Here is a 24,820-nt window from a genome sequence, read left to right as displayed (position 1 = left end):
GGCGTGGACTCGAATCCCACATTTCCAATGGGCTAGTATTCGCGCCGTGTCATTAAAACTTCATACGGGGAAGCTTCAGTTGAAGTGAAGTGTTCCGTGTTTTATTTTGATGGGAAGAACAAGGAGAGACAATACAAATATGAATTTCTGTGGGGGGGAAAAGGAGCCTGTGTGGAACCAGCTGATTGGCTCTTCCAGAGAGCTGGCACGAACATGCCCGGGCGAATGTCTTCCTGCTCTGCTGTAGCCACCTATCATTTTATATGATGACGCAAGCATGCTCGTAGTCGTGGCTGAGTGGTTAAGGCGATGGATTCGAAATCCATTGGGGTTTTCCCACGTAGTTTCGAATCTTGCCGACTACGTTTTCTCATTATTCCCGATTTCAACCAGAATAAATTACTGGTAAATTGTAGAAAATAAACTCTCCTGTGTTTTCCTATTTCCGTTCATCTACCACATCTCAAGGAGTGTGGACATCTCAGAAGGTTTTGGGGTTCTGGGAGACTAAAGAGAAAGAGAGGGACAAGGAAATGGAGGGATTTGAAAACAAGCAGGAAAATTTTAAACGAAAGATAGTACTTGACCAGGAGCCAATGTAGGTCAGAAAGCACAGGGGTGATAGGGGAATGGGACTTGCTGCGAGTTCAGACACGGGCAGCAGAATTTTGAATGACTTCAAGTTTACAGAGGGTAGAATGTCCACTCACATTCCAAAACTCACATCCTGGTGGATCAGCGCTGCCCTGTTTCCAAGATCAATACTCAGAATTCTCAGAACTATACACAGTGCTCCATTAAAAGCAGCCCCATTCCCATCCATATTCTGTCTTGTACCAACATCGTTGTAGCCAGTGCTTTGCAACCGATCACAGCCTTTCTCTTTTATTCTCTTACCTTCCAGCCCAACATCTACAATTGTTCTTGACATGTTGCACATGTGACATTTTCAATCCTGATGCGGAGCTTCAGTTCCAACTCCACTGATTCGGGCAGAGCTTGTAATATATTTTCTGTTTTCAATCAGGAATTTAATTAAGTCGTTTTAACAAGAGGATTAAGCGGCTAGCTTCTGACCGGGATGCAAACACAGGCTGCAGCGGTGAGATCGCCGAATCCTAACCACTGGACTACCAAGGAAGCTGCTTGGTGCGCTTGCATCTTGGGATATCCACTCGGCTTTTGCCATTTTCTTCATTCTGGACCATTTTCACGAGGGCGAAGTTTCTCCGACAAAATGTCATGTTGAGATAGAACACAAATTATTTCTTCAGCCAATGAAAACCAACGTAGCTATTGGCCGGAACATGAAATCGACAGTGTGGTGAAATAGTACCAAAGCTGTGAATTGCAAAATTCAATTTCCAAAACCCACCAACCTAATCACTGCGGCTCCTGTGAAACTGACAATGCAACGCACGGCAGATTAATCACTAAAAGCAAATTCTTCACTTTCACGTCACATTTTTAACTCGTATTCTCCATCTCAGACATTTCCAGTTCAAAACGATACAAAAGGAATCTTTCCAATCTGCTTTTTCTCTCTGAACCATTTTAATATGAAGCTACAAAACTAAAATGAATGTAGTTGTAAAGCGTGAAGTGAATGCGATGGTAAAAATTCGTTCACCTGCTTGTGGAACTGAAACGCATTGATACATTCCGGATCCTAACCACTCGGTGTGCAACATAATTCTGTACGCTTTATTTCCTGTTGCCTCTCCTCTCCGACCAAAATGAATCACTTCACACTTCCTTAAATTTCAGATGCCACTTGTCCGTCCAAATGGATTTGTTGAAGAGCCCGAAGGGGGAACCGGCGCAAACTGGAAATGGAAGCGTGAGAATGAAAGAAGAGAAGTGACGGGTTTTGTAGATCCCGGGGGAAAGAGACTCCAGGATCAAAATAAATCAAAATACTGCGGATGCTGCAAATCTGAAACAAAAACAGAAAATGCTGGAAAAACTCAGCCGATCTGTCAGCAGCTGTGGAGAAAGAAACAGAGTTAACGTTTCGAGTCCGTATGAAGAAGAGTCATTGAGACTGATTGGAATGCTCTTTGCAAAAAGCTGCTATAGACACGATGGGCCGAATTGTCTCCTCATGTGCTGTACCATCTTATGGCGACATTGTTAAATCAGTCTGTCTCCAGCATTCCTAATGATAGCAGCTGAATTCTATTTCTTCAAAACAAAAACCCAAAGTGCTGCTGCATGGCCGCACAGGTTACCGTTTCAGCCAAGCCCATTGAGGATTCGGCAGTGCAGTGTTTCTCTAGCGTCGTGGCCCTAACACGCAAATAGTCTCCCGGTTCGAAACCCGGGAAAATGTTACCAAAATCCGCTCGCTTAAGGGCACTTGCGTTTACGGCCACGTGACAATTGGCCTTCTCGAAATACCAAAGAACATCCCACAAATAAAACATAAGTGACATTTTATTGCACCCGGTGCAGTAAAGGTTGTAAAACACTTTCCACTGTCACTCGACAGACATTTTAACAGTTCGTTCAGATGGCAAAATAAATGAATCTGTTTGTTGCTGCAGGTTAACATCCTTACTCGTCGTCTCAAAGATGAATAACAGTAATGTGTGCTCCTAAAGACAGCCGAAAGCGATACTGTAATTGAAACAGAGGAAATAGCAGACACGCTACATCATCACTTTGTATCGGTCTTCAGCAGAGGAAGAGGAAAACCTGCCAGGGTGCGATAAAATGTCCGAGGAAACGGAGGCTCAGTGCAGGTATGGTGAAATCCCTCCTTTCTTATTCAGCAGGGAAAGAAGAGACATGAACGGGATTTAGGCGCCTAATGTAAAAGATGCCATGAGCCTATCTGAAAGAAGGGCAGGGGAGTTCTCCCCGCTTCCTGGTCAATGTTTATCCCTCAATCAACGTCACAAAGACACATTCTCCGCTCATTATGACGTTGCTGTTTGTGGGAGTTTGCTGAGCGGTGATTGGCTGCCGTGTTTCCGACATTACAACAATGACGACACTTCACAATGTCCTTCATTGACTCGAAAGCGATTTGAGGAGTCCGCGCGTCGGGAAAGGTGCTATATAAATGCAAGCCTGTCTTTATTTAATTATCATAAACCCCAGTCCTCTGGTGACTGACCCTCGAGAGTGGAAACAGTTTCTCCCTACCTGCTCTATCAAACCGCCCGCCGCCGATCCCTTCCTCAGCCCATTAATTTTAAACAGCACCATGAAAACTCAGTTTAATTTGCTTTGCTTTAAAGAAAACGATCCCGGCCTTTATACTCTCTCCACAAAACGGAATGTGTTTACCCCTGAACATGGCGCAAGGCGGAACATTGTGACGAGATTTTGGAAAATGTTGTTAGTTGGCAGGTGGAAAAATGGAGGAGGAACCAAAACAGGAAACCCAGTCTCCAGTTCTTTGAGTATTTACAAACTCTTGGGGAAATGGAATCAGGGGAGAATCAAGGGTGAATTGTCCGACTGACCAGGGCCTATCCGGAATGTTAAGCCATGCTGTCATGCAGCAGCACTCTAGGTCTCTGTTTCGGTGAAATGGAATTCAGCTGGTATTATCAGGAATGCCGCAGACAGACTCATATAACAATGTAATCATAAAATGGCAAAGCACCATGTATCTATTCAATGGTATAAAGGGCCCTTCCATAATCCTTTCTCTGTCAGCTTTTTAAAAGAGCAAACGAATTAATCTCAGTTTCCTTCCCTCTTTTGGTAAACCTGTTATTATTCTGAATAACAATTAATTGCACAATTCCCTTATGAAAAAGGAGTTTCTGCAGATTCCATGCCTAGTTTACCTTAATTAAAACTTTTCCCCTCACCCAATGCCATGAATATTTAGACTTCTGTTCCTCACATAGCTATGCATATGAACATTATTTACTTTTTCTGTTGATTTCATATCGAATTGACAAAAGTGCTTATTTTTCTGATCAAACACCTCACTGTTTCTGAGTTGATTTTTACAATCTAATTACATTTGCTCCACAAACCGCTAATCGAGGGTGTTATATCAGAGAGGGAAATCATTGTTACAGTTAAACAGAGCCCTGCTACGATCATATGCTGACATAGTTTGTTTCGTTCATTTGGTTTAAAATACATTTGTTCTGGGAATGTAATGTTACAGAATACATATTTGTTTAGGAAAAATGGCAGTGTTGATCTACCAGAATGTTTGGAGGATTCCAATGGTTAGACTGAGGGGTCATGACTCTTGTTACAGGAAGTCAGCTGTTGGTGTCTCAGTTGTTTTGAATTTCAAAACGCAGAAGGCTCGGTCCAGCAAATGTCTCAGGCAGCAATGCTTACTGCTCAATCATTAGAAACAGCCTTCTCCTCAGAAGACGAAATTCAACAAACTTTACTCTGTAGTTTTTTCCATTACTCAATATTCAATATTAATATGTTTTATTTGATATTGATGCCCTCATTTGACTTGAGACTCTCTGAAATATACAGCAACATCGAATTACAAACGTGACTGGCGAACAAAACAATGCCAGTCACCAGGTGATGCACTTGATGTGGGTCTGATTTGAGATTTAGCACAACAGTCAGCATTTCATCAAAATCAAAGAATTTTACAAGGAACAGGTTTGAGAATGATGCTTTAATTATATTTGATCCCTCTTTGTCTGTCTTTATGAGCATATATTACAATGAGACATCTTTGACATGGTGAGTAACTATGTTATTCTGCATCGAAAGACCCATTAAATTATGCTGTTGATTGAAGGAACTGCTAACATGTGAGCGCAGTGAAACTATGAACATCTATTTCCACTCAAGTGTGCCATGAAATTTCAGCACGTCTGATTTTGCTGCATTCATTTTACAACGTCAGTGAGAGCAGATACAATATGCCTGTAACATATGAGATTGAGGTCACCTTCGCCGATACAAATCATCTTCACTTTTAAATGAGTAAGTTTTAATAATGCTTCTACTCGGTTTAGAATCGGGTACTTTTCATGTATTAGGCGAATGTGATAACCACCACACTACAGAAACAAGTGACTAGCTTGGTTACAATGAGTCTATCTGAAATGTTAAACTGCGCTGTAACGCAGCAGCACTCTGGGTCTCTGTTTTGGAGAAACAGAATTCAGCTGCTATTCTCAGGAACGCTGCAGCGAGACTGATATAACAATGTAATCATAAAATGGCACAGCACCATGCATCCATACAATGGCATAAGAGGCTCATCCATCATCCGATCTCTGTCGCCTTTTTAAACGAGCAAACTAATTAATCACAATTTTCTTCTCTCGTTTATAAAATGTTTCTTTATCTCTCCCTTTCATTAAATTGTTTAACTCCCTTATAAAAAAGAAGTTTCTGTAGAATCCATGCCTAATTTGCCTTAATTCACAAGGTTTCCCTGACTCAATGACATGAAGATTTGGACTTGGGTTCCTAATATACTTTACCAAATGAACATGGTGCAATTATGCAATTGATTTCATATCGAATTTACAAAAGTGTAATTTTTTCTGATCAAACATCAATTTATATCCGAGTTGATTTATACAATCTTGTTATTTTTTTATCCACAGCCCTTCAATCGAGAGTGCGATATTACAGTGGAAAATGTTTGTTAAGAAGTTTAACATGGCCCTGCCAAGATCAGGTGCTTCAATTGTTCGTTTATTTCATTTAGTTTGAAATAATTTTGTGCTTGGGACGGTTCTTACACATGTAAATATGTATTTAGCAAACAGGGCAGTGCTGATCCACCAGCATGCTTGGAGTTTGCAATTTTAATTGTCCTTGATCCCTCTTTGACTGTCTTTATGAGCACATATTACTATGAGGCATCTTTGACATGTGAGTAACTGTGTTAATGAGTATCGAAATACCCAGCAACTTCTCTAGTTGACTGAACGAACTGCTAATATGTAAGCACAGCGAAATTATGAACATCTATTTCTGCACAGTCATGAAATTTCAGCACTTCTGATTTTGCCGCACTCATTTTAAGACCTCGGTGAAAGCAATGTTTATTATTAATCTTTTGATTTGATATCGATGCCTTCATGTGAATTGAGACACTGAAGTATAAAATACCTTATTGCAAACATGACTGATAGATAAAAGAATGCCAGTCACTAGGTAATGCAAATGATACGGTACTCATTTGAAATTGAGCACAGGGAACAGATTTGAAATTGATGCGTTGAAGTTTCACTCCTTCGGGTATCTTGTAAATGCTAAAATCAACATTACAAAACAGATTATCTGCTCAAATTTGACGTTGTTATTTGCGGGAGTTTGCTGAGCGGTGATTGGCTGCTGTGTTTCTTACATCACAACGTTAACGACACTTCTAAAAGTCCTTCATTGGCTGGAAAGCGTTTTGAGGCGCGTGATGGTCGGGAAAAGTGCTATATAAATGCAAATCTGGTTTTCTTTAATTATTTTAAATCCCAGTCCTCTGGTTACTGACCCTCGTCAGTGGAAGCAGTTTTTCCCTCTCTGCTCAAACAAGCCGCCCACCCCCACCCATTCCAAATTTTCAACAGCTCCATGAAATCTCCGTTTAATCTTCTTTGCTCTAAGGAGAAAAGTCCCGTTCTCTATAATCTCTCCACAAAACTGAATTTCCTTATCCCTGCGTATGATGCAAGTTGGAGGGATGCAACAAGGTTTTGGAAAATGCTATTAGAGGGCTGGTGGGAAAATGGAGAAGGAACCAAAGCAGAAAACCCAGTCTCCTGCTTTGTGAATCTTTAGAAACTTTTTGGGAACCGGAATCAGAGGAGAATGAAGGGTGAACTGTCCGACTGACCAGAGACAGTCAAGACACCTTTCCCTTCTTTAAGACACTGAAGCATTGACTCTGATATTGTCAGTAAAATTAACTTATCTGAGGCATTGAAAGGATTGTCGTTAATGCACATCAATATCTGGAAGAGTAAAACTGATCGAGAACAATTATTACTTCAGCAGTGGCAAGCTGAAGTTTTAACTCACTGACATCCTGGTTAAGGGCATTTGCATTGTAACTTTGCATTAGTCTCTCCGGCGCGATTGGCCAGCACGTTTAGCTGCTAACTGAAAGTTTGGTAGTTCTAAATCATCCCGGGTGAAACCTTCCCTGTTTTCTCCCCATCAGCATCCATTGTAACACAGTTCCAGATTGCCAATGGGTACTTAGGCTGCAAGAAAATATCTCCCAATGTTTCCAACTCTGCTGTTATCAAGTAAGTTCCTGCACATAATTTTCTTCAATGTCCATTTATTCTAATTTATTATAATTATTTATTATAATTAGGCCTGCCGTGTCCCCACATCTAACCCATTCGAAATTTGTGAAGTTATCGGATTCAAACAAACATGGCAATGATTCACTCTTCCGCAGCTCCATTGTGAGTGAGACAAGAAAAGCAGCAATATTCCAGTACCACACTCTCCAATCACCCATTGCCAGCAGAAAGTGGGAACTGCAAATTCAATTAGCGGGTTCCTGCCCAACCCAGGGAAGCAAAATACGACAACCCAGCCAAACTTCCCAATACACCAAGCACAGGCTCAGGAAAACGCAGGGAGATTATATCCCAGTCACTCAACCTCCAAGCCACATTTAGAGAATACCCAAATGAGTGAGTCACAAATAAAAGTAACACCAACTTTCCAAATCTTTTCACTAGATCTGCTAATTTCATCTCATCTTATTATCTGCTAATGGAAAAATGGCAGAAATGGAGATGTTGAATAACAGCTCGAAACCATTGTCTTCTCTTCCACTGCAATATTGGTCCTTCCAACATTTGGGGGCAATGGTGAGTTTGTTACTCAGATTAGCTCCATTTCCAAATTAAAAGATGGATCTAGAAGCACTGGAGAGGGACAAAAAAAGATTTCGTGGAATGATGCCCGAAGCAGAAAGTCAAATCTATCAGCAAAGTTTGAATAGATTTCAAAAGTTATCTCTAGAAAACAGAGTGAGGGATAACTTGATCGAAGCCTTTAAGATCATGAAAGGCTTTGATAGTGTAGATAATTGGAAGATGTTTCCACTTGCAGATAGGCAAGAATAAATATAAGCTAGTCACCAATAAATCTAATGTGCAATTCAGAAGCAACTTCTTTAACTGGAGATAAAAGCAAAAAGATGCTGGAAATACTCAGCATATCTAACAACATCTATGGATTGAGAAGCAGATTTAATGTTTCAGGCCTGTGCACTGACGAGGTACAGTTCAGATGTTAAGTTACAGACCTGAAACTTAAACCGTTTCTCTCCCCATCGACACTACCAAACCTGCTGAGAAATCCAGCAAGTTTTGTTCATAGTTCAGATTTACAGCATCTACTTTTCCCTATCTGGAGATGATTGAGAATGTGGAACCTATTGTCAGAACGTTCTGAAATCTTAGTCTGGGCTGGAAACTCATGGGTAAAATCAAACTGTGAGAAGATCATGACCAGCTGAATGTGGAACACAATTCACTTGTACATCCCATTTTATGACACAGAAGCACAGTCACGCCTGAGGGAGACCATTCAGATACTTCATGTGTGTGAAGGGATTTACTCAGGTCGCCAACCTGATAATAGTCCAGCTTTAAAACTTTGAGGATTTGATCCACAATTGCCACAATCTTACGGAGTTTAGATGTCTCGTGCATGGGAAGAAAAACTCACTTTTTTACCCCGCCTGTTGAGACTCACAACTCACTGGAGGAGATTGTTCTGCTGCCAGTTACAACCAGGACAGAACAATGGTGGAACGCCCGTTTACTTAGGCTGCCATAAGATATCGTTAATGAATTGTATTCTTAGCTCTATGACACCTTGCAATTGCAGGGTGCCTACCCAGCATTCTGCGCAAGGAAGAAAGTGCCCATCGCACGACAGGAGCGACTGGCTCAGGCGCAGAACTCTGTAGACAGAGCATGCGCTCTGTGGCTTCCAACGGGAGCATGCGCACTGCGGGTTGCGTCGGGAGCTGGCCGAAGAAGTTGAAAAATGGTGAGGATTGGCAAGTAAGTGCAGCCAGTACATGGGAAGGAATGGAAGAACCGCTCAAGGCTTTATAAACACCCAAATACGAAGCTACCGGACCCGCGGTTGCACCGAGCAGCGGCAACAGCTGCGGGGCCGAGTTAACGGCCGCCATCTTGCAGAGGTGCGCATGCGCGATCATCTCTGTCCCTGTCAACAGGAGGAGAGAATATTGTGAATTTCTATCCTGGTCTGACAGGGATGAATTTTGGAAACTCCTTTCACAGGGAGTTGGAAGAGGAGAATTTATACACAGCAAATTCAAATGAGGAGAAATGTTTGTCTCTTCTCAATTTCTATCCTGAACTCATTCTGTTGCCTTTTTGTAAATTTACTTTTCATGGGGTTAGAATCGAAGGATTGACAAGCGGGAAACTCAAACCAAACATCACGTCAAGACCTGACAGAGTCACTCGATTCATCGGAACCTGAATATCATCAGCATCTGAATGTGGAAGGAAAAAGGTTTGGCTGTTCCCTCTGTGAGAAAAAGTTCCAGGTACCAGTGTGACCTCGAAAAGCACCGAGATTGACAAATCCTGGTTAGAGCACACCTGGAGGACTGTGTTCAGTTCTGGGGAACAAACCTGAGGGATAATATGATGGGCTTGGAGGGAGTGCAGATTTACCTGAATGATACCTGAACCCCCAGGGTTAAATTATAAAGTTATATTACACAAAAGAGTCAGAGTCAATATGGCACAGAGGAGACCATTCGACCCATTGAGTCCATGCCTCTAGGCTCTCTAGAGCATTCCAGGCAGTCCCATCCCCCTGCTCTATCCCCGTATCCTTGCAAGTTTATTTCTCTCAAGTGTCTATCCAATTTTATTTTGAAATCTTTCATCATGTACATTTCCACACCCCTCATAGACAGTAAGCTCCAGGTATTTTTACCACTCATTATGTAAAAATGTTCGCCCTCTCTCCCTCATACCGCCCCCCCCCCCCCCCCCCCCCCATCTCATACCCAATGTAAAATTAACTGTCTTCCTAGACGTTGAACTGTCAGCTAATGGGAACGCATTTTCTTTGTCTGCCTTATCTAAACCTGTCAGAATGTTATGCACCTGAATCAAATCTCTCCTCAAACTCCTTTGCTGAACCCATTCTGGTAAATATTCTCTGCACCTTCTCGAGGACGTTAACATCCTTCCTGAAGTGTGGTGATCAAAACTGGATACATGACTTGAGTTGTGGCCTAACCAGAGTTTCAAAAATATTCAGCGTAACTTCCCTGCTTTTGTATTCAATATCACTATTTATGAAGCTCAAGATCCAATTTGATTTGCTATTTGATATAATATTCCTTAAAACTCTCTTAATATGTCCTGTAAACATGAAGCCCCAGGTCCTTCTGACCCTGCAATGGCTTTACAAATGTGCAATGAAGTAGATATAAACTCTCGCTATCCCTTCTGTAAATACACATCACGCCATTGTAAGGGTTGTAATCCCTGGAATTTAAAAGATTAAGACGTCATTTGATCGAAGGTTTTGGGATATTAATTGGAACTGACAAGGTAGATAGAGAGGAACTATTTCCACTGGTGGGGAATCTAGGACGAGTGGGCTGAGTCTAAACATAGGATCTGATTCTAGCACCTTATTGGGGTCAGAGTTCCGGATCCTGACAACTCTCTGTTGGTGCAGAAGCTGCTGAACCCGATATTGAGTCTGGAAGGTTGGAAAGTGCTGAATGGAAGGATGAGCTGCTGTTCCTCGAGCTCCCATTGAGCAGGGACAGGAGAAATTATCAAGGGGAATGAAGAAATGGCAGAGGCATTGGACAAATATTTTATGTCTGTCTTCACAGTAGAAGACACAAGTTTTATACCAGAAATAGGTGGTAAAATAGAGCTAAAAAGAGTGAGAAATTAATATCAGCAGAGAAAAAGGATTGGAAAAACTTAAGGGAGTAAAATCCGACAGATCTCCGGGACATGATGGCCTACACCCTTGGAATTCTAAAAGAGAGAGCTGCAGAGATAATGGATCTGTTGGCTATGATTTTCCAAAATTCATTTTGGGAACAGTCCCATTAGATTGGAAGTTGGTAAAGATTACACTGTTTTTAAAGGTAGGAGGGAGAGAGAAAACAGTGAACTACAGGCCTGTTGGCCTAACATCAGTTGTTCGGAAAATGCTGGAATCCATTATTAAGGAAGTCTTCACAATGCACTTAGAAAAGCATAGCATCATGAGAACAAGTCAACATGGTTTTACTAAAGGGTAATCCTGTTTGACAAATGTGTTTGAGTTTTTTGAGAATGTAACTAGTAGGACAGATAAAGGGGAACCAGTTGATGTAGTATACCTGGACTTCCAAAAGGCATTCGATAAGGTGCCACACAAAAGGTTAAAAGTCAAAATAGGGGTTCATGGGTTTGGGGGTAATATATTAGCATGGATAGAGGATTGGTTAATGGACAGAAAACAGAGAATGGGCATAAAAAGGGCTTTTTAATGTTGGCAGGCAATGAAAAATGGAGTGCTGCAAGGGTCAATGCTGCGGCCTCACATATTTACAATCTACATTGATGACTTAGATGAAGAGACAGTGATTAATATATCAATGTTTGCTGATGATGCCAATATGGGTGGAAAGGTAAGCTGTGGGGGGACACAAAGAGGCTGCAAAGAGATACAGACAGGTTAAGTGAGTGGGCAATAAGATGGCAAATGGAATATAATATAGGAAAGTATGAAGTTCTTCACTTTGGTTGTAAGAATAGAAAAGCAGAATATTTTTTAAAAGGTATGAAACTTCTAAGTGTTGATATTCGAAGAGACTTGGGTCTGCTTGTACAAGGGATGCAGAAAGTTAGTAAGCAGGTGGAGCAAGCAATCAGGAAGGCAAATGGCAATTTGGACTTTATTGCAAGGGGATTGGAGTACAAGAATAAAGAAGTCTAGCTGCAATTGCACGAGGTTTGAGATGTGAGACCACACCTGAAATGCTATGTGCAGTTTTGTTCTCTACATTTATGAAAGGATATACTTACATTGGAGGTGGTTCAGTAAAGGTTCACTAAATTGGTCCCTGGGATGAGGAGGTAGCCATGTGATGAGAGGCTGAGCAAATTGGGCTCATATTATCTGGAGTTTAGCAGAATGAAAGGTGATCTCATTGAAACCTGCAAAATTATGAAGGGGTTTATAGGTAGACATTGAGAGATTGTTTCCCCTGGCTGGGGAATCTACCTCATGGGGCATGGTCTCTGGATAAGGGGCTGATCATTCAGGACTGAGACGAGGAGAAATTTCTTCACTCAAAGTGCTACGAGTCTTTGGAATTCTCTACCCCAGAGTGTTGTGGATGCTCCATCACACAATACATTTTAAGCAGTGATAGACAGATTTTTGGTCTCTCCGTGAATCAAGAGATATGGGGAGCAGGCAGCAAAATGGAGTTGAAGCCCGAGATCAGCCATGATTGTGTTGAATGGCACAGCAGGCTCGATGGGCCATGTGGTCTACTCCTACTGCCAATTCTTGTGTTCATTGGAAGAGTTCAGGAGGCCAAGGACAGAGAGGTCAGGGTGGGAGTGGGACGGAGAATTAAAAGGACAAGTGACCAGAAGCTCAGGGTCAAACTTCTAGACAGAACGGAGGTTGTTCCACAAAGTGATCACCCAATTTGTGCTTGATCTTCCCAATGTAGAGCAGACCACATGATGAGCAGTGAATACAGTAACTAAATTACAAGTATTGCAAGTAAATCACTATTTGTTTCATCCCTCAAAATCTTCAAGAAAGACTAAAGGTCACAAAGTAAAGCAAAAGTGATTGCTGGAATATTAACTTTCACCTAGTTATAGGAATTATTAAATTCAGTGGAATTTAAGTGGAACTGGCATCGTCAGTATGTACATGGTTCAGTCCTGGATGTGATTACCAGCAAAATCGAACTCCTGCAGTCACTCAGGGGGAGATGGTGGTAATGGCACTGAACTAGTCATCCAGAAGTTCAAGCTAATACTCTGGGAACACCACAACAGTTGAAGAAATGTAATATCAGTTAACTAATGAACCTGGAACTGAAATCTAGTCTCAGTAATGGTGACCAAGAAACTTCCACTGATTGTCGTAAAAAAAAACATCTAGTTCACTCATGTTCCTTGAGAAAATCAAATCTGTCGGCCGACATGTGACTCCTGACCCAAGGCAATGTGGTTGACTCTTAACTTCCCTCTGAATTGGCCACACAAGACACTCAGTTGTAGCAATTAGGGATGGGCAACAAATGCTGGGCTTGCCAGTGACGCCAACATCCCATGAAATAATACATTTTTAAAATAGTTTTGAATTCGCTGGTACCTCAGGTGGGATGAACGATTAAATCCATCCCCACATGCAGAGCAGGTGAATGCTCTCTCCCTGGTGTGAACTCGCTGGTGGCTCAGAAATATGGATAACCGATTAAATTCCTTTCCGCAAAGTGAACGGCCTCTCCTCAGTGTGAACTTGCTGTTTAGAGAGTTGGGATGGATTAGCGATTCACTTTCCACACACAGAGCAGGTAATTAGCATCTCCTCAGTGTGAACTTGCTGTTGTTTAGAGATTTGGGATGGATTAGCAATTCACTTTCCACACACTGAGCAGATAAAAAGCATCTCCTCGGTGTGAACTTGCTGTTGTTTAGAAAATTGGGAAGGATTAGCGATTCACTTTCCACACACGGTGCTGGTAAACAGCATTTCCTCGGTGTGAACTTGCTGTTGTTCAGAGAGTTGGGATGGATTAGCGATTCACGTTCCACACGAGCAGGTCTCTTATCAGTGTGAACACATCAGTGTGATAGAAAGTGTAATAAATCATTGAATCCCTTCCCGCATTCAGTGCCGATGAACAGCCTCCCTGAAGCAAGCACCAGCTGTTGTGAATAGAGGCTAGATGACAGAGTGAATCCCTTCGCACACTCAGAGCAGGTGAGCAGCCTCGCCACCGTGTGACTGTGTGGAAGATTTTCCAGCTCAGATGAGTAATTTTATTCCTTCGCACAATCCCCACATTTAAAGGACCCATGACCTGTACCACCTAGAAGGGCAAGGACAGCAGATGCACCTGCAAATTCCTCTCCAAGTTACATGTCATCCTTAATTGCATCTCTTTTGCCAATGCTTCGCTGTCACTGGGTAGAAATCCTGGAACTCTCTCCCTAACAGCACTGTGGGTGTACCTACACCACATGGACTGTAGCAGTTCAAGGAGTCAGCTTACTACCACCTTCTCAAGGGCAACGAGGGATGGTCAATAAAACTGTTGGTCTCGCCAGCGATGCCCACGTCCCACTAAAGGATAAAAAGGGTTTCTCCCTGATGTGACTGCATTTGTGTTTCAACAGGTCTGATGATAATCTGAAGCCTCGTCCACACAAACACCACATGTACTGTTTCTCTCCGCTGCTAATGCGGCTTTCTCCTTCCACATTCAAAACCTGATGATATTCAGCTCTTGGAGAATCGGGTGACTCTGTCAGACCTTGACTTGATTTTTGTTTCAGCTTCCCATTTGCAAATCGTCCCCTTCTTCTAAGCTGTAAAATGAATTTAGAACGGGAATAAAGGAGTGTGAGAGAACCCACAAAAACACATAGGCAGGTTATGAAATTGAGCGGAATGAATCTTGTAGATTGTGAGGCCGGAGCAGAGGGTGGGCGGGGCTTCCGAGTCCCCATGACCAAGAGAGAAAATGATTGATTAATTTTATTCTCAATCTGGAGGACTGAATGCAGCTAGAGTAGAGGGAGGGAGAAAACTGGGGGTGCAGGAAAGAAATGGTGGAGATGGTGAGGTGGGTTTGGATTTCAGCCCAGAGAGGAGGGAGTGTGTGGGACGGGGATTTACAGCTTTGAGGGAACAAGAGAGGGAAAAAATGTTCCATAGAAACTAGAATTGTCTGTTCTGAATTTCTATCTGTACTTAGTGATCACTTTTCTAAACTCCTTTTATGGAGTGTTAGAAGGGGAGGATTTGCGGGCGGGAAACCCAAACCAAGCATTGCATCAAGATCTGACAGTGTCACCTGATTCATCAGAACCTGAATATCACCTGACTTTGAATGTGGAAGAAGAAATGTTTCTCTGTTCTGACTGTGATAAAGATTTCAAAAACAATGTGACTGGAAATGCACAGACACACACACACACACACACATACACAAACACTCATGAGTGAGTGAGAGTGTTCCAATGAACTGGCTGTGGAAAGAGCTTTAACTAGTTAGCCAGCCTGAAAAAAAATCACATCATTCACAGTGGAAAAATGGTACGCATGATCTTTTTGTGGACGAGGCTTCAACTGATCATCCAACTTGGAGAGGCACATGGGCACCCACACCATGGAGAAACCCTGGAAATGTGGGGACTGTGGTAAAGAATTCGGATCCCCACCTGAGCTGGAAATTCATCGATGCAGTCTTGCTGGGGAGAAACCGTTCACCTGCTCCAAGTGTGGGAAGGGATTCACTCGGTCATCCAGCCAGCTGATCCATCAGCGAGTTCACACTGGGGAGAGGCCATACACCTGCTCTGAGTGTGGGAAGGGATTCACTTGTTTAACTAACCCCATTTCTCACCAACTTGTTCGCATTGATGAGATTTTTTAAATGTTCCGACTGTGATAAGAGCTTCAAAAGCACAACGGATCTACAGAAATACGAACACATTCACTCTAGTCGGACCCCATTCTCCTGTTCCGTGTGTGGGAAGGGATTCACTCGGTCATTCAGCCGACTGAGACACCAGCAAATTCACATTGTGGAGAATCCATTCTCCTGCTCCATCTGTGGAAAGGGATTAACTCAGTCATCTGCCCTGCTGAGACACCAGCGAATTCACACTGGGGACAGGTCTTACATCTGCTCTGTGTGCGGAAAAGTATTCACTCAGTCATCCCAACTGCTGAGACACGAATTCACACTGGACTGTTCACATGTTAATAATTCCTGTAGCTGGACTGTAGTTTAATATTTTGATATGTGTTAAATATAACAGCTTTTTTTCAAACACTGTCAGGTATTTGATTTCCCCAAGCTAAGAGGGGACTAATTGATGTCCTTGTTGTGATATCACTTAAAGGGGATATGTATATGAGCAAGTAACCAGGAATTAAAGCAGCATGTGACCTGCAGCGATTATTGTGTGTAGGATTCGCAGCTGTGCTGTCCCTCTGTGCAACTAAAGATTCTAGCGTAGATTTGTCTGCTGAGCTATCCTGTAATATATCTTGAAATAAACCAAACCTATGTATGGTTTACCAGTCCTATGTGTCAGATTGCTGAGTTTGTCTGAAGAAGACACAGAAACACAGCATGGTGGCAGCGATGGGTTTGAGAACCGCAGAAGGAGCCACAGACAAGGTTTGGTGTAATACAGAGGCCGTATGTGTGTTGAAACCCTGGAAGGCAAAGTCCCTCTACAAAAAGTGCTTTTCAGAACAGTGAGTATCTGATTTGTGTGATTGCCAGACTGATGGTGAATGAGAGCAACAAGTCAGTTCAGAGTTGTGATGTGCAGTTGAGTTTGAATCTGGCGGTAGAAGCTGCAGGACCATTGAGACAGCCTCGGGTGCCATTCCTGCGCAAAAGACAAAAGCACGTGAAGAACTGCAGCCAAAAAAAAAGCAAGAAAAAAAACACAACAGCTGCATTGTGAACCTTTCCACAGAGTGATGAGGTTGCAAATCTCTTACACATTGGGAGTGTCCAAAAAAGATTGGGAACATCAGGAAGTTGGCCACCAAATTCCCCAACATGAGGTGGAAGGCCACAGATATCCTATCCGTATTTAGGCTTTTCAAACCAAGGATGACACTATATCCATCATAGAACTGGGTAAACAAGGGGTGAAAATAAAGATAGCCATTGAACAGGAGGGGTTGTACAAAGTCAACAGTAGGGGGCTGCCTGAAGTGGATCAGTAGGACCCAGTTGAGCTGTGGAATATGTTGCAGGAGCAACTTCAGCGAAGGTGAACTTCAGAATACACTGATTGGACCTGAAGGCTCACAGACAACAACCAAAGAATCAATCAATCGGTTCATGAGCAGGCACCATGATAAGGGCAAGGACTATGATTTTTCAGAAGCTGAGCTGCCTGAACGGATAATGGAGTTAGTTAAAGCTTCAAAGTTGAAGAGGCTTTCCAAAAACACCTTTTGAAGAAAAAGAAAGGTCATGATATTGACACACTCCTGAAGGATGGCAAAAAATATGAAGCCATTATAGCTGGGCAACAACACCTGCAAGAATTAGGTGCACTGCCAGTATTGGCGCAGTAGCCAGGATGCATAGAGCAAGCACATCCTATGGGAAGCATGGTCTGCTGTGAAACTCTCCTGCATTCCAATAAGTTTGTAAGTTATGTGGTGTAAAAGGACATTGGACTCGTCTGTGCAGGAAATCTGGTTCTGGAGGTGTGACCAGAGGCAAGGTGCAGCCAAAGAAAAATAATGTGCAGCACACTGGCAGCAGCAACAGTGCATCAGAGACCCACATAAGCACAAAGACAAAAATGAGATTCATGGCAAGACAGACCAGAGTGGAAAGATGTTCAGCTAGAAAGTAAACAGGCTTTCCACATTGTCCACGTGACACAATGTGGATGAAGTCAAACAGTTAGAAGCTTCCATTACTATCAACATCATATTGTCCAAAGAAAAGTGGCAAACAGACACTTACAGTTAAAGTTGACAAGGGAGCGAGGTTGAATATCCTACCAGTCAGAATCCTGAAGAATATCACAGAGTCACAGAATGTTATTGGCACAGAAGGAGGCCATTTGGCCCACCATGCCTGCACTGGCTCTCCAACTGAGCATTCTGACCTAGTGCCATTGCCCTGCCTTTTCCCCATACCCCTGCACGTTGTTTCTATCCAAATAATCATCGAATGCCCTCTTGAATGGTTCAATTGAACCTGGCTCCACCACACTTCCAGGCAGTGCATTCCAGACCCAAACCACTCATTGTGTGAAAAAGTTTTTTCTCACGTCACATCTGCTTCTTTTGCAAATCACTTTAAATCTGTGCCCTCTCGTCTCTGGTCTATTTATGAGCGGGAACAACTTCTCCCTATCTACTCTGTCCACCCCCTCATGATTTTGAACATCTCTATCAAATCTCCTCTTAGCCTTCTTCTCTCCAAGAAGAACAGACCCAACCTCTCCTATCTTCATAACTGAAGTTTCTCATTCCTAGAACCATTCTTGTAAACCTCTTCTGCACTCTCTCCAATGTGATCACATCCTTCCTATAACATGGTGCCCGGAACTTTACACAATATTCGAGCTGAGGTCTAATGAGTGTTTTATATAAATTCAGCATGACCTCCCTGCTCTTGTGCTCTATGCCAGTATTAATAAAGCCCAGGATACTATATGCTTAATTAACTGACCTCTCCCGCCTGCCCTGCCACCTTCAATGATCAATGCACATAGACACCCAGGCCTTTCTGCTCCTACACCCCTTCAAATTTCACCCCTCATTTTATATTGTCTGTTCATGTTCTTCCTACCAAAATGCATCACCTCACACAGACATTGAACTTCATTTCCCACCTATCTGTCCACTCCACCAACTTGTCTATGTCCTTTTGAAGTTCAGCATTGTCCACCTCGCAGTTTCCAACACTCCCAAGCTTCGGATCATCTGCAAACTTTGAAATTTTCCCCTGCACACCAAGATCTAGATCATTAATATATATCAAGAAAAGCAAGGGTCCCAATACTGACCCTGGGGAACTCCACTACAAACCTTCTCCAGCCAAAAAATTAATTTACCATTATTCTTTGCTTCCTAATTTTCAGCCACGTTGCTACCGTCCCTTTTATTCCATGAGCAATAACTTTGCTCACAAGTCTGTTGTGTGGCACTGTATCAAATGCCTTTTGAATGTCTATGTGCACCACATCAAAGCACCTCATCGACCTTTTCTGTTACCTCTTCAAAGAACTCCAGCAAGTTATTTAAACACGATTTCCCCTTTAGAAATCTATGCTGGCTCTTCCTTCTCGACTCATCTTTTTCCATGTGATTACTAATTCTATCCTGAATAATTGTTTCTAGAATCTTGCCCATCACTGAAGTTAAACTGACTGGTCTGTAATTGCAGGGCTTATCCTAACAACCTTTTTTAACAAGGGCGTAATGTTTGCAATTCTCCAGTCCTCTGGCACCTTCCCTGAATCTAGGGAAGACTGAAAAATTGTGGCCAGTGCCCTGCAATTTCTACTCTCACTTCCTTCAATATCCTTGGATGCATCTCATCTGGTCCTGGTGCCTTGTTAGCTTTAAACACCGACAGTCTAATCAACACTTCCTCCTTATCAATTTTGAAAGCTTCTAGCGACAGAGTTTCCTCATCTGCTACCATGGCCTGGGTAAAGATGGATGCAAAGTATTCATTTAAAACCTCAGCCATGGCCGCTTCAACCATGTGTAAATTCCCTTTCTGGTCCTTAATCGGCCCTACTCCACCTTTTACCACCCATTTACTATTTATATGCCTGTATAATACTTTGGGAATCCCCTTCATCTTGGCTGCCAATCTTTTCTCATAATCCCTCTTCACTTCTCTATATGCTTTTTCACTTCCCCTCTCAACCTTCTGTATTCCTCTTGGTTCTCAATTGTATTTTCTACCTGACACCTGTCATTCGCACACATATTCTTCTTTATCTTAATTCCTGTCTCCTTTTTCATCCAGGGAGATCTGGATTTGTTTGCCCGACCTTTCTCTTTCGATGGAATATACCTTGACTGTGCCCGATCCAATTCTTTTTTGAAGGTAGCCCATTGTTTAGCTAGTTTTTCCCGCCAATCTTTCATTCCAGTCTATCTGGCCCAGCTCCATTCTTGCCCTATTAAAGTCAGCTCTTGTCTAATTCATTATTATTACTCTGGATTGCTTATCATCCTTTTCTATCATCATCCTAAAATGTACAAAACAATGATCACAGTCTCATAAATCTTCCCCCACTGACACTTGATCTACTTGGCCCATCACATTTCCAAGAGCCAGGTCCAACAGTGCAACTTTTCGTGTTGGACATACTGCTGTAGAAAATGTTTTTGAATACAATCTAGGAACTTCTGCCCCTCTCCACCCTTTACACTACCACTGTCCCAGTCTACCTTAGGATAATAAAGTCACCCAGTATAACTACTCTATAATGCTTGCATCTCTCTGCAGTTTCGTTACAGATTTGTTCTTCTAAATCATTCTCACTAGTTGGTGGTCTATAGACTACACCAAGCAATGTAATTGCATCTTTTTGTTCCTTAGCTCTCGCCAAATTGGTTCTTTCCTTGAACCCTCTGGGACATCCTCTTTCTCCAGCACTGCAATGCTCTCCTTAACCAACACCTTGTACCCGGGAATATTTAACAACCAGTTCTGCCCCTCCTTGAGCCAGGTCTCTTTTATTGCCACAACGTCATATTTCAACATGGCAATCCGCACCTGTAACTCTCAATCTTATTTATTTTACTCTGTGCATTCGCATACATGCATAGTAACCCTGATTTAGATTTTGTTCCCTTCTCCCTCACCCCGACTTCACCTATCAACTTACTCTTCTCTATACTTGTGCTTTCTGTCCCTCCCAGTATTTTGTGCACCCTGGTATCTCTAATATTTTCTCTTGGATTCCACACCCCTGCTGAGTTAGTTTAAAGCCCTCCCGTCAGCACTAGCAAAGCACCCCACAAGGAACTCAGTCCAAGCTCTGTTCAGGTGCAACCTGTCCGGCTTGTACGGGTGTCATCTCCTCCAGATGCAGCCCCGGTGTCCTGGGAATCTTAAGCCCTCCCTCCTGCACCATCTTTCCAGCCATGCACTCATCTGCCTTATCCTCCTATTTCTGTACTGACTGGCATGTGGCACTGGAAGTATTCAGAGATTACTACATTTGAGGATCTACTTGCTAATTTTCTACCTAGCTCCTTCTTTATCTGGAAATCAAATGTCTGTGGTATAATTGTCCCAGCAGTTAACAGGCTCCTGTGAACTCCACCATCTGCTATTTCAATGTAGACTTATGAATTTTTTTAAAAAATTGTTTTATTTTAAGTGAATTAACACCAGCCTTAAATCTGTAGATTTGAGACTGTCACGGAAACACTTTAAATCTTCACAAAACCACAGTCATTTTCAGGCTTAAACTTAATCCTGCGGTTTCACTTTCACTCAGGAACAGATCACAATTTTACACCAATCTCTGATTTGGCAGCACGTTTTTAGCTTTCATCGTTCTTCTTCCTGACTTGAAACACAGTTGTGAAAGAGCCTTCTGTTCTGTGCTGAGGAGCTCAGAACCATGGCAGTCTAACATACCCAGAATTCTCCGCACCGGTGAATATGGCCTACTTCCATCAGACGGGCTGCAACGCGCAGGCGTGGGAAGGCCCCAGCCTAGAGCCGCACCGCGCATGCTCCACATCTCCCACATCTGCGCATTGCGGCTCTTCTGATGGAGCTAGGCGGTATTCACCGGTTTCCTGGAGCTCCAAGTATGGTTTTCACACATTTCTGTGCCAAGGACGAGGTGTTTAAAGATTATTCATTTCCCACTTTGCATATCGATTTTTGTTAAAGATAGAGATTTATTTCCCCAATATTATGTATGTTTCAGACACTGCAATGGGCAATTTCCACTCTTCTTATTTCTAGGGGCATAATGGGGGGTCTGAGCACTTGGGTTTCTGTAAAATTTGGTTCCTAATTTTATGATTGCCCGACCCCCTCCCCAATCTCCACATCGTAGCAAAGAACCACCATGCACTAATTGGGACTTGCGATGGCGGGGACTTTACCCAGCATTCCACGTGGCGGTGAAAGTCCCCTATCCACACCATTGGGGAGAACTGCGCAAGCGCGATCCCGCCCAATGTTTGAAGCATGCGCAGTGCGAGTAATGGCGCTGAGAGGACGTTATTTTCTCGCATCTGCAGCTGGTAACGATTTGGAAACGTGGAAGGAGCGATGAACCGGCGGGTGGATGAAGAGGCTTTCTAAACACCTGGTAGAGGCCTCAAACCCCGAAACCCCTGTAGCTCCCGCGTCTGCAGCTCCGGGTCATTTTCCCGGGAACAGGCCCAATTTAATGGACGCCCTTGGCTCGTCGGGCAGCAGAACGCACGCGCGACAAAAACAGTAACTGCTGGAAAAATTCAACAGGTCTGACAGCAGCTGTGGAGAGAGAAACACTTAACGTTTCGAGTCCGTATGACTTCTTCAGAGCGCACGCGCAGCTTGGTGACGTAACAGCATGTGGGCGGGGCTTCATGGTCTCTGCTTCCCAACCGGGTCCTAGTGCCCAGACGGTGCATCAGTTGGGCAGCAGGTTTTTGAACAGCTTCACCCACTCCCAGACTGCAGGTTATGTTTGCGGCCGAGAGGAGTCCATGGGAAATGTGTATATTCAGTGGGAGAGGTTGCAGCCCCTGTATAGCTGCTTGAAGGGGCTGTTTCTCCTCTTTTGGGCACTTTTGTTTTTACACTTTAGCCCCATGGTCCTTACCTTTGCCCAGTGTGGAGGGGGCTGGGTAGGTCACAGGATCTTGTGCTGGACCTGCTCTGGGTCCTGGTTAAAGCAGCAATTTGTAGATCCAGGATGGTTGGGGCCTACGGGCAGGGGAGTCACTTTGGCTGACGGCCTCTCTTCCGTGGTCTTGTCCATGCCCGGGTGGCTCTGGAGAGGGAGCATGTGGTATCCACCGGTACTTTAGATACCTTCCACAACCGGTGAGCACCTCAGGGTACAGAGTGTCTTCGAGACACTGGTAAAAACATTCTGGTTTAGTTGGGAAGATTCCCTTTGCTTTTGTTGGGACTTTGTTGCTGATTTTGGCGTCTTTTAGTTCGATTGAACCACATGTTTGGGGAAACAAGAGAAGCTAGAATTACCTATTCTGAATTTCTATCCTGGATTGCTTGTGATACTGACGCCGTCAACTCCTTTTACAGATATTACGAGGAGAGGATTTGACCGAGTCTATCGATTCAACAGGATCTGAATATAGTTGATATTTCAATGTGGAAAGAGAAATATTTGTCTATGAGACACATTCTAACCCGAGTGTGAGTGTTCCAGTGAACTGTGGAAAGAGCTTTAACCAGTTATGCAGCCTGAAGAAAACATCACACCATTCAGTGGGGAGAAACCATACATGTGTTCTGTGTGAGGACAAGGCTTCAACTCATCATCTAACCTGGAGAGACCCAAGGACACTGGCACCATGGAGAAACCGTGGAAATGTGGGGACTGTGGGAAAGGATTTGGGTGCCCGTCTGTGTTGGAAATTCATCAACGCACTCACACCGGGGAGAGGCCATTCACTTGCTCCATGTGTGGGAAGGGATTCACTCGATTAACCCACCTCACTTCACACCAACTTGTTCACTTAGACATGAGACCTTTTAAATGTTCCAACTGTGAGAAGAGGTTTAAAAGCAAAAATAATCTGCTGGCACACCAGCGAGTTCACACTGGGGAGAAACCATTCACCTGCTTGGAGTGCGGGAAGGGATTCACTCGGTCATCCCACCTGCTGATGCACCAGTGCATTCACACTGGGGAAAAAACATTCAGCTGCTCTGAGTGTGGGAAGGGATTCACTCAGTTAAGCACCCTCACTTCCCACCAACGTGTTCACTCTGACAAAATACTTTTCATATGTTCTGAATGCGAGAAGTGCTTTAAAAGCAAAAAGATTCTGCTGAGACACCAGCGTATTCACACTGGGGAGAAACTGTTCACCTGCTCCGAGTGTGGGAAGGGATTCAACCGGTCATCCAGCCTGCTGACACACCAGCGAGTTCACACTGGGGTGAAACCGTTCACATGCTCCGAGTGTGGGAAGGGATTCACTCAGCTCACCCACCTCACTTCACATGAACGTGTTCACTCTGACACACGATCTTTCAAATGTTCCGAGTGTGAGAAGAGCTTTAAAGGCAAAATTGATCTGCTAAGACACCAGCACACTCACACTGGAGAGAGGCCGTTCCCCTGCTCTGTGTGTGGGAAGAGATTCACCCACCCGTCCCACCGGCTGACACACCAGCGCATTCACAGTGGAGAGAGACCATTCATCTGCTCCGTGTGTGGTAAGAGATTCACTCGTTTATCCACCCTGCAGACACACGAGCGAGTTCACAAGTGACTCACAGGGGTTGGATTCTGCTGTTATTGCTGCTGTTAATCACAACCAGGACTGAACCATGCTCATTCTGACAGTTGGAGTTTGTTTCAGTTGATGTTAATAATCCCTGTAACTGGGCCGGAGTTTAATATTATGGATATAGGTTAAATAAATCAGCTTTGTGTCAAACACACAGAGTTCGAGTCCTTGATTTCTCTAAGATCAGAGGAGACTGGTTGATTTCCTGTAACCAACTGTTCCATTTTTGGGCCTTTTCTCCTTTGTTAATGGAGACTTGTATTTATATAGCGCCTTTCACAACTTCAGGATGTCCCAAAGTGCTTTGCAGCCAACGAAGTTCTTTTGAAGTGTAGTCACTGCTGTAATGTTGAAAATACAGTCGCCAAATTGTGCACGGCAAGATCCCACTAATAGAAATGTGATTGTGACCAGATAATCCATTCAGTGGTGTTTGTTGAGTGATAAATATGAAGCAGTACACCAGGGAGAACTCCCCTGCTCTTTGGAATAACATCCTGGGAACTTTTACACCCAACTGAGAGGGCAGATGGGGCCATAGGTGAAGGTCTCATCTGGAAGATGGGACCTCTGACAGTGCAGTGCTCCCTCAGTACTGCATCAAAATGTCAACCTGCAT

General features: G+C 43.4%; 2 protein-coding genes and 1 non-coding gene across 4 annotated transcripts in view; 2 read left to right on the top strand and 1 right to left on the bottom strand.

Annotated features, from left to right (window-relative positions):
- Window positions 1-24,820, bottom strand: part of LOC144697342 (uncharacterized) — a 427,355-nt gene that overhangs the window by 372,595 nt on the left and 29,940 nt on the right. The gene's annotated exons all lie outside the window — the stretch shown is intronic.
- On the top strand, window positions 284-365 carry trnas-cga (transfer RNA serine (anticodon CGA)). Its single transcript has one exon. It is a non-coding gene; the product is annotated as a tRNA-Ser (tRNA).
- Window positions 21,917-24,499, top strand: LOC144698235 (uncharacterized). Of its 2 annotated transcripts, none has more exons than XM_078570219.1 (2): window positions 21,917-22,040; window positions 22,985-24,499. In XM_078570219.1, exon 2 carries the CDS (start codon window positions 23,257-23,259, stop codon window positions 24,181-24,183), a length of 927 nt encoding a protein of 308 aa, XP_078426345.1. In that variant the 5' UTR covers window positions 21,917-22,040; window positions 22,985-23,256; the 3' UTR covers window positions 24,184-24,499. The 2 variants fall into 2 exon arrangements, with proteins under 2 accessions (XP_078426345.1, XP_078426346.1); XM_078570220.1 differs by having other exon boundaries at window positions 21,937-21,972.

The sequence above is a fragment of the Cetorhinus maximus genome, chromosome 23, assembly GCF_964194155.1.
Source record: "Cetorhinus maximus chromosome 23, sCetMax3.hap1.1, whole genome shotgun sequence".
NCBI lineage: Eukaryota > Metazoa > Chordata > Chondrichthyes > Lamniformes > Cetorhinidae > Cetorhinus > Cetorhinus maximus.
This window is presented reverse-complemented; position numbering and strand designations above follow the sequence as displayed.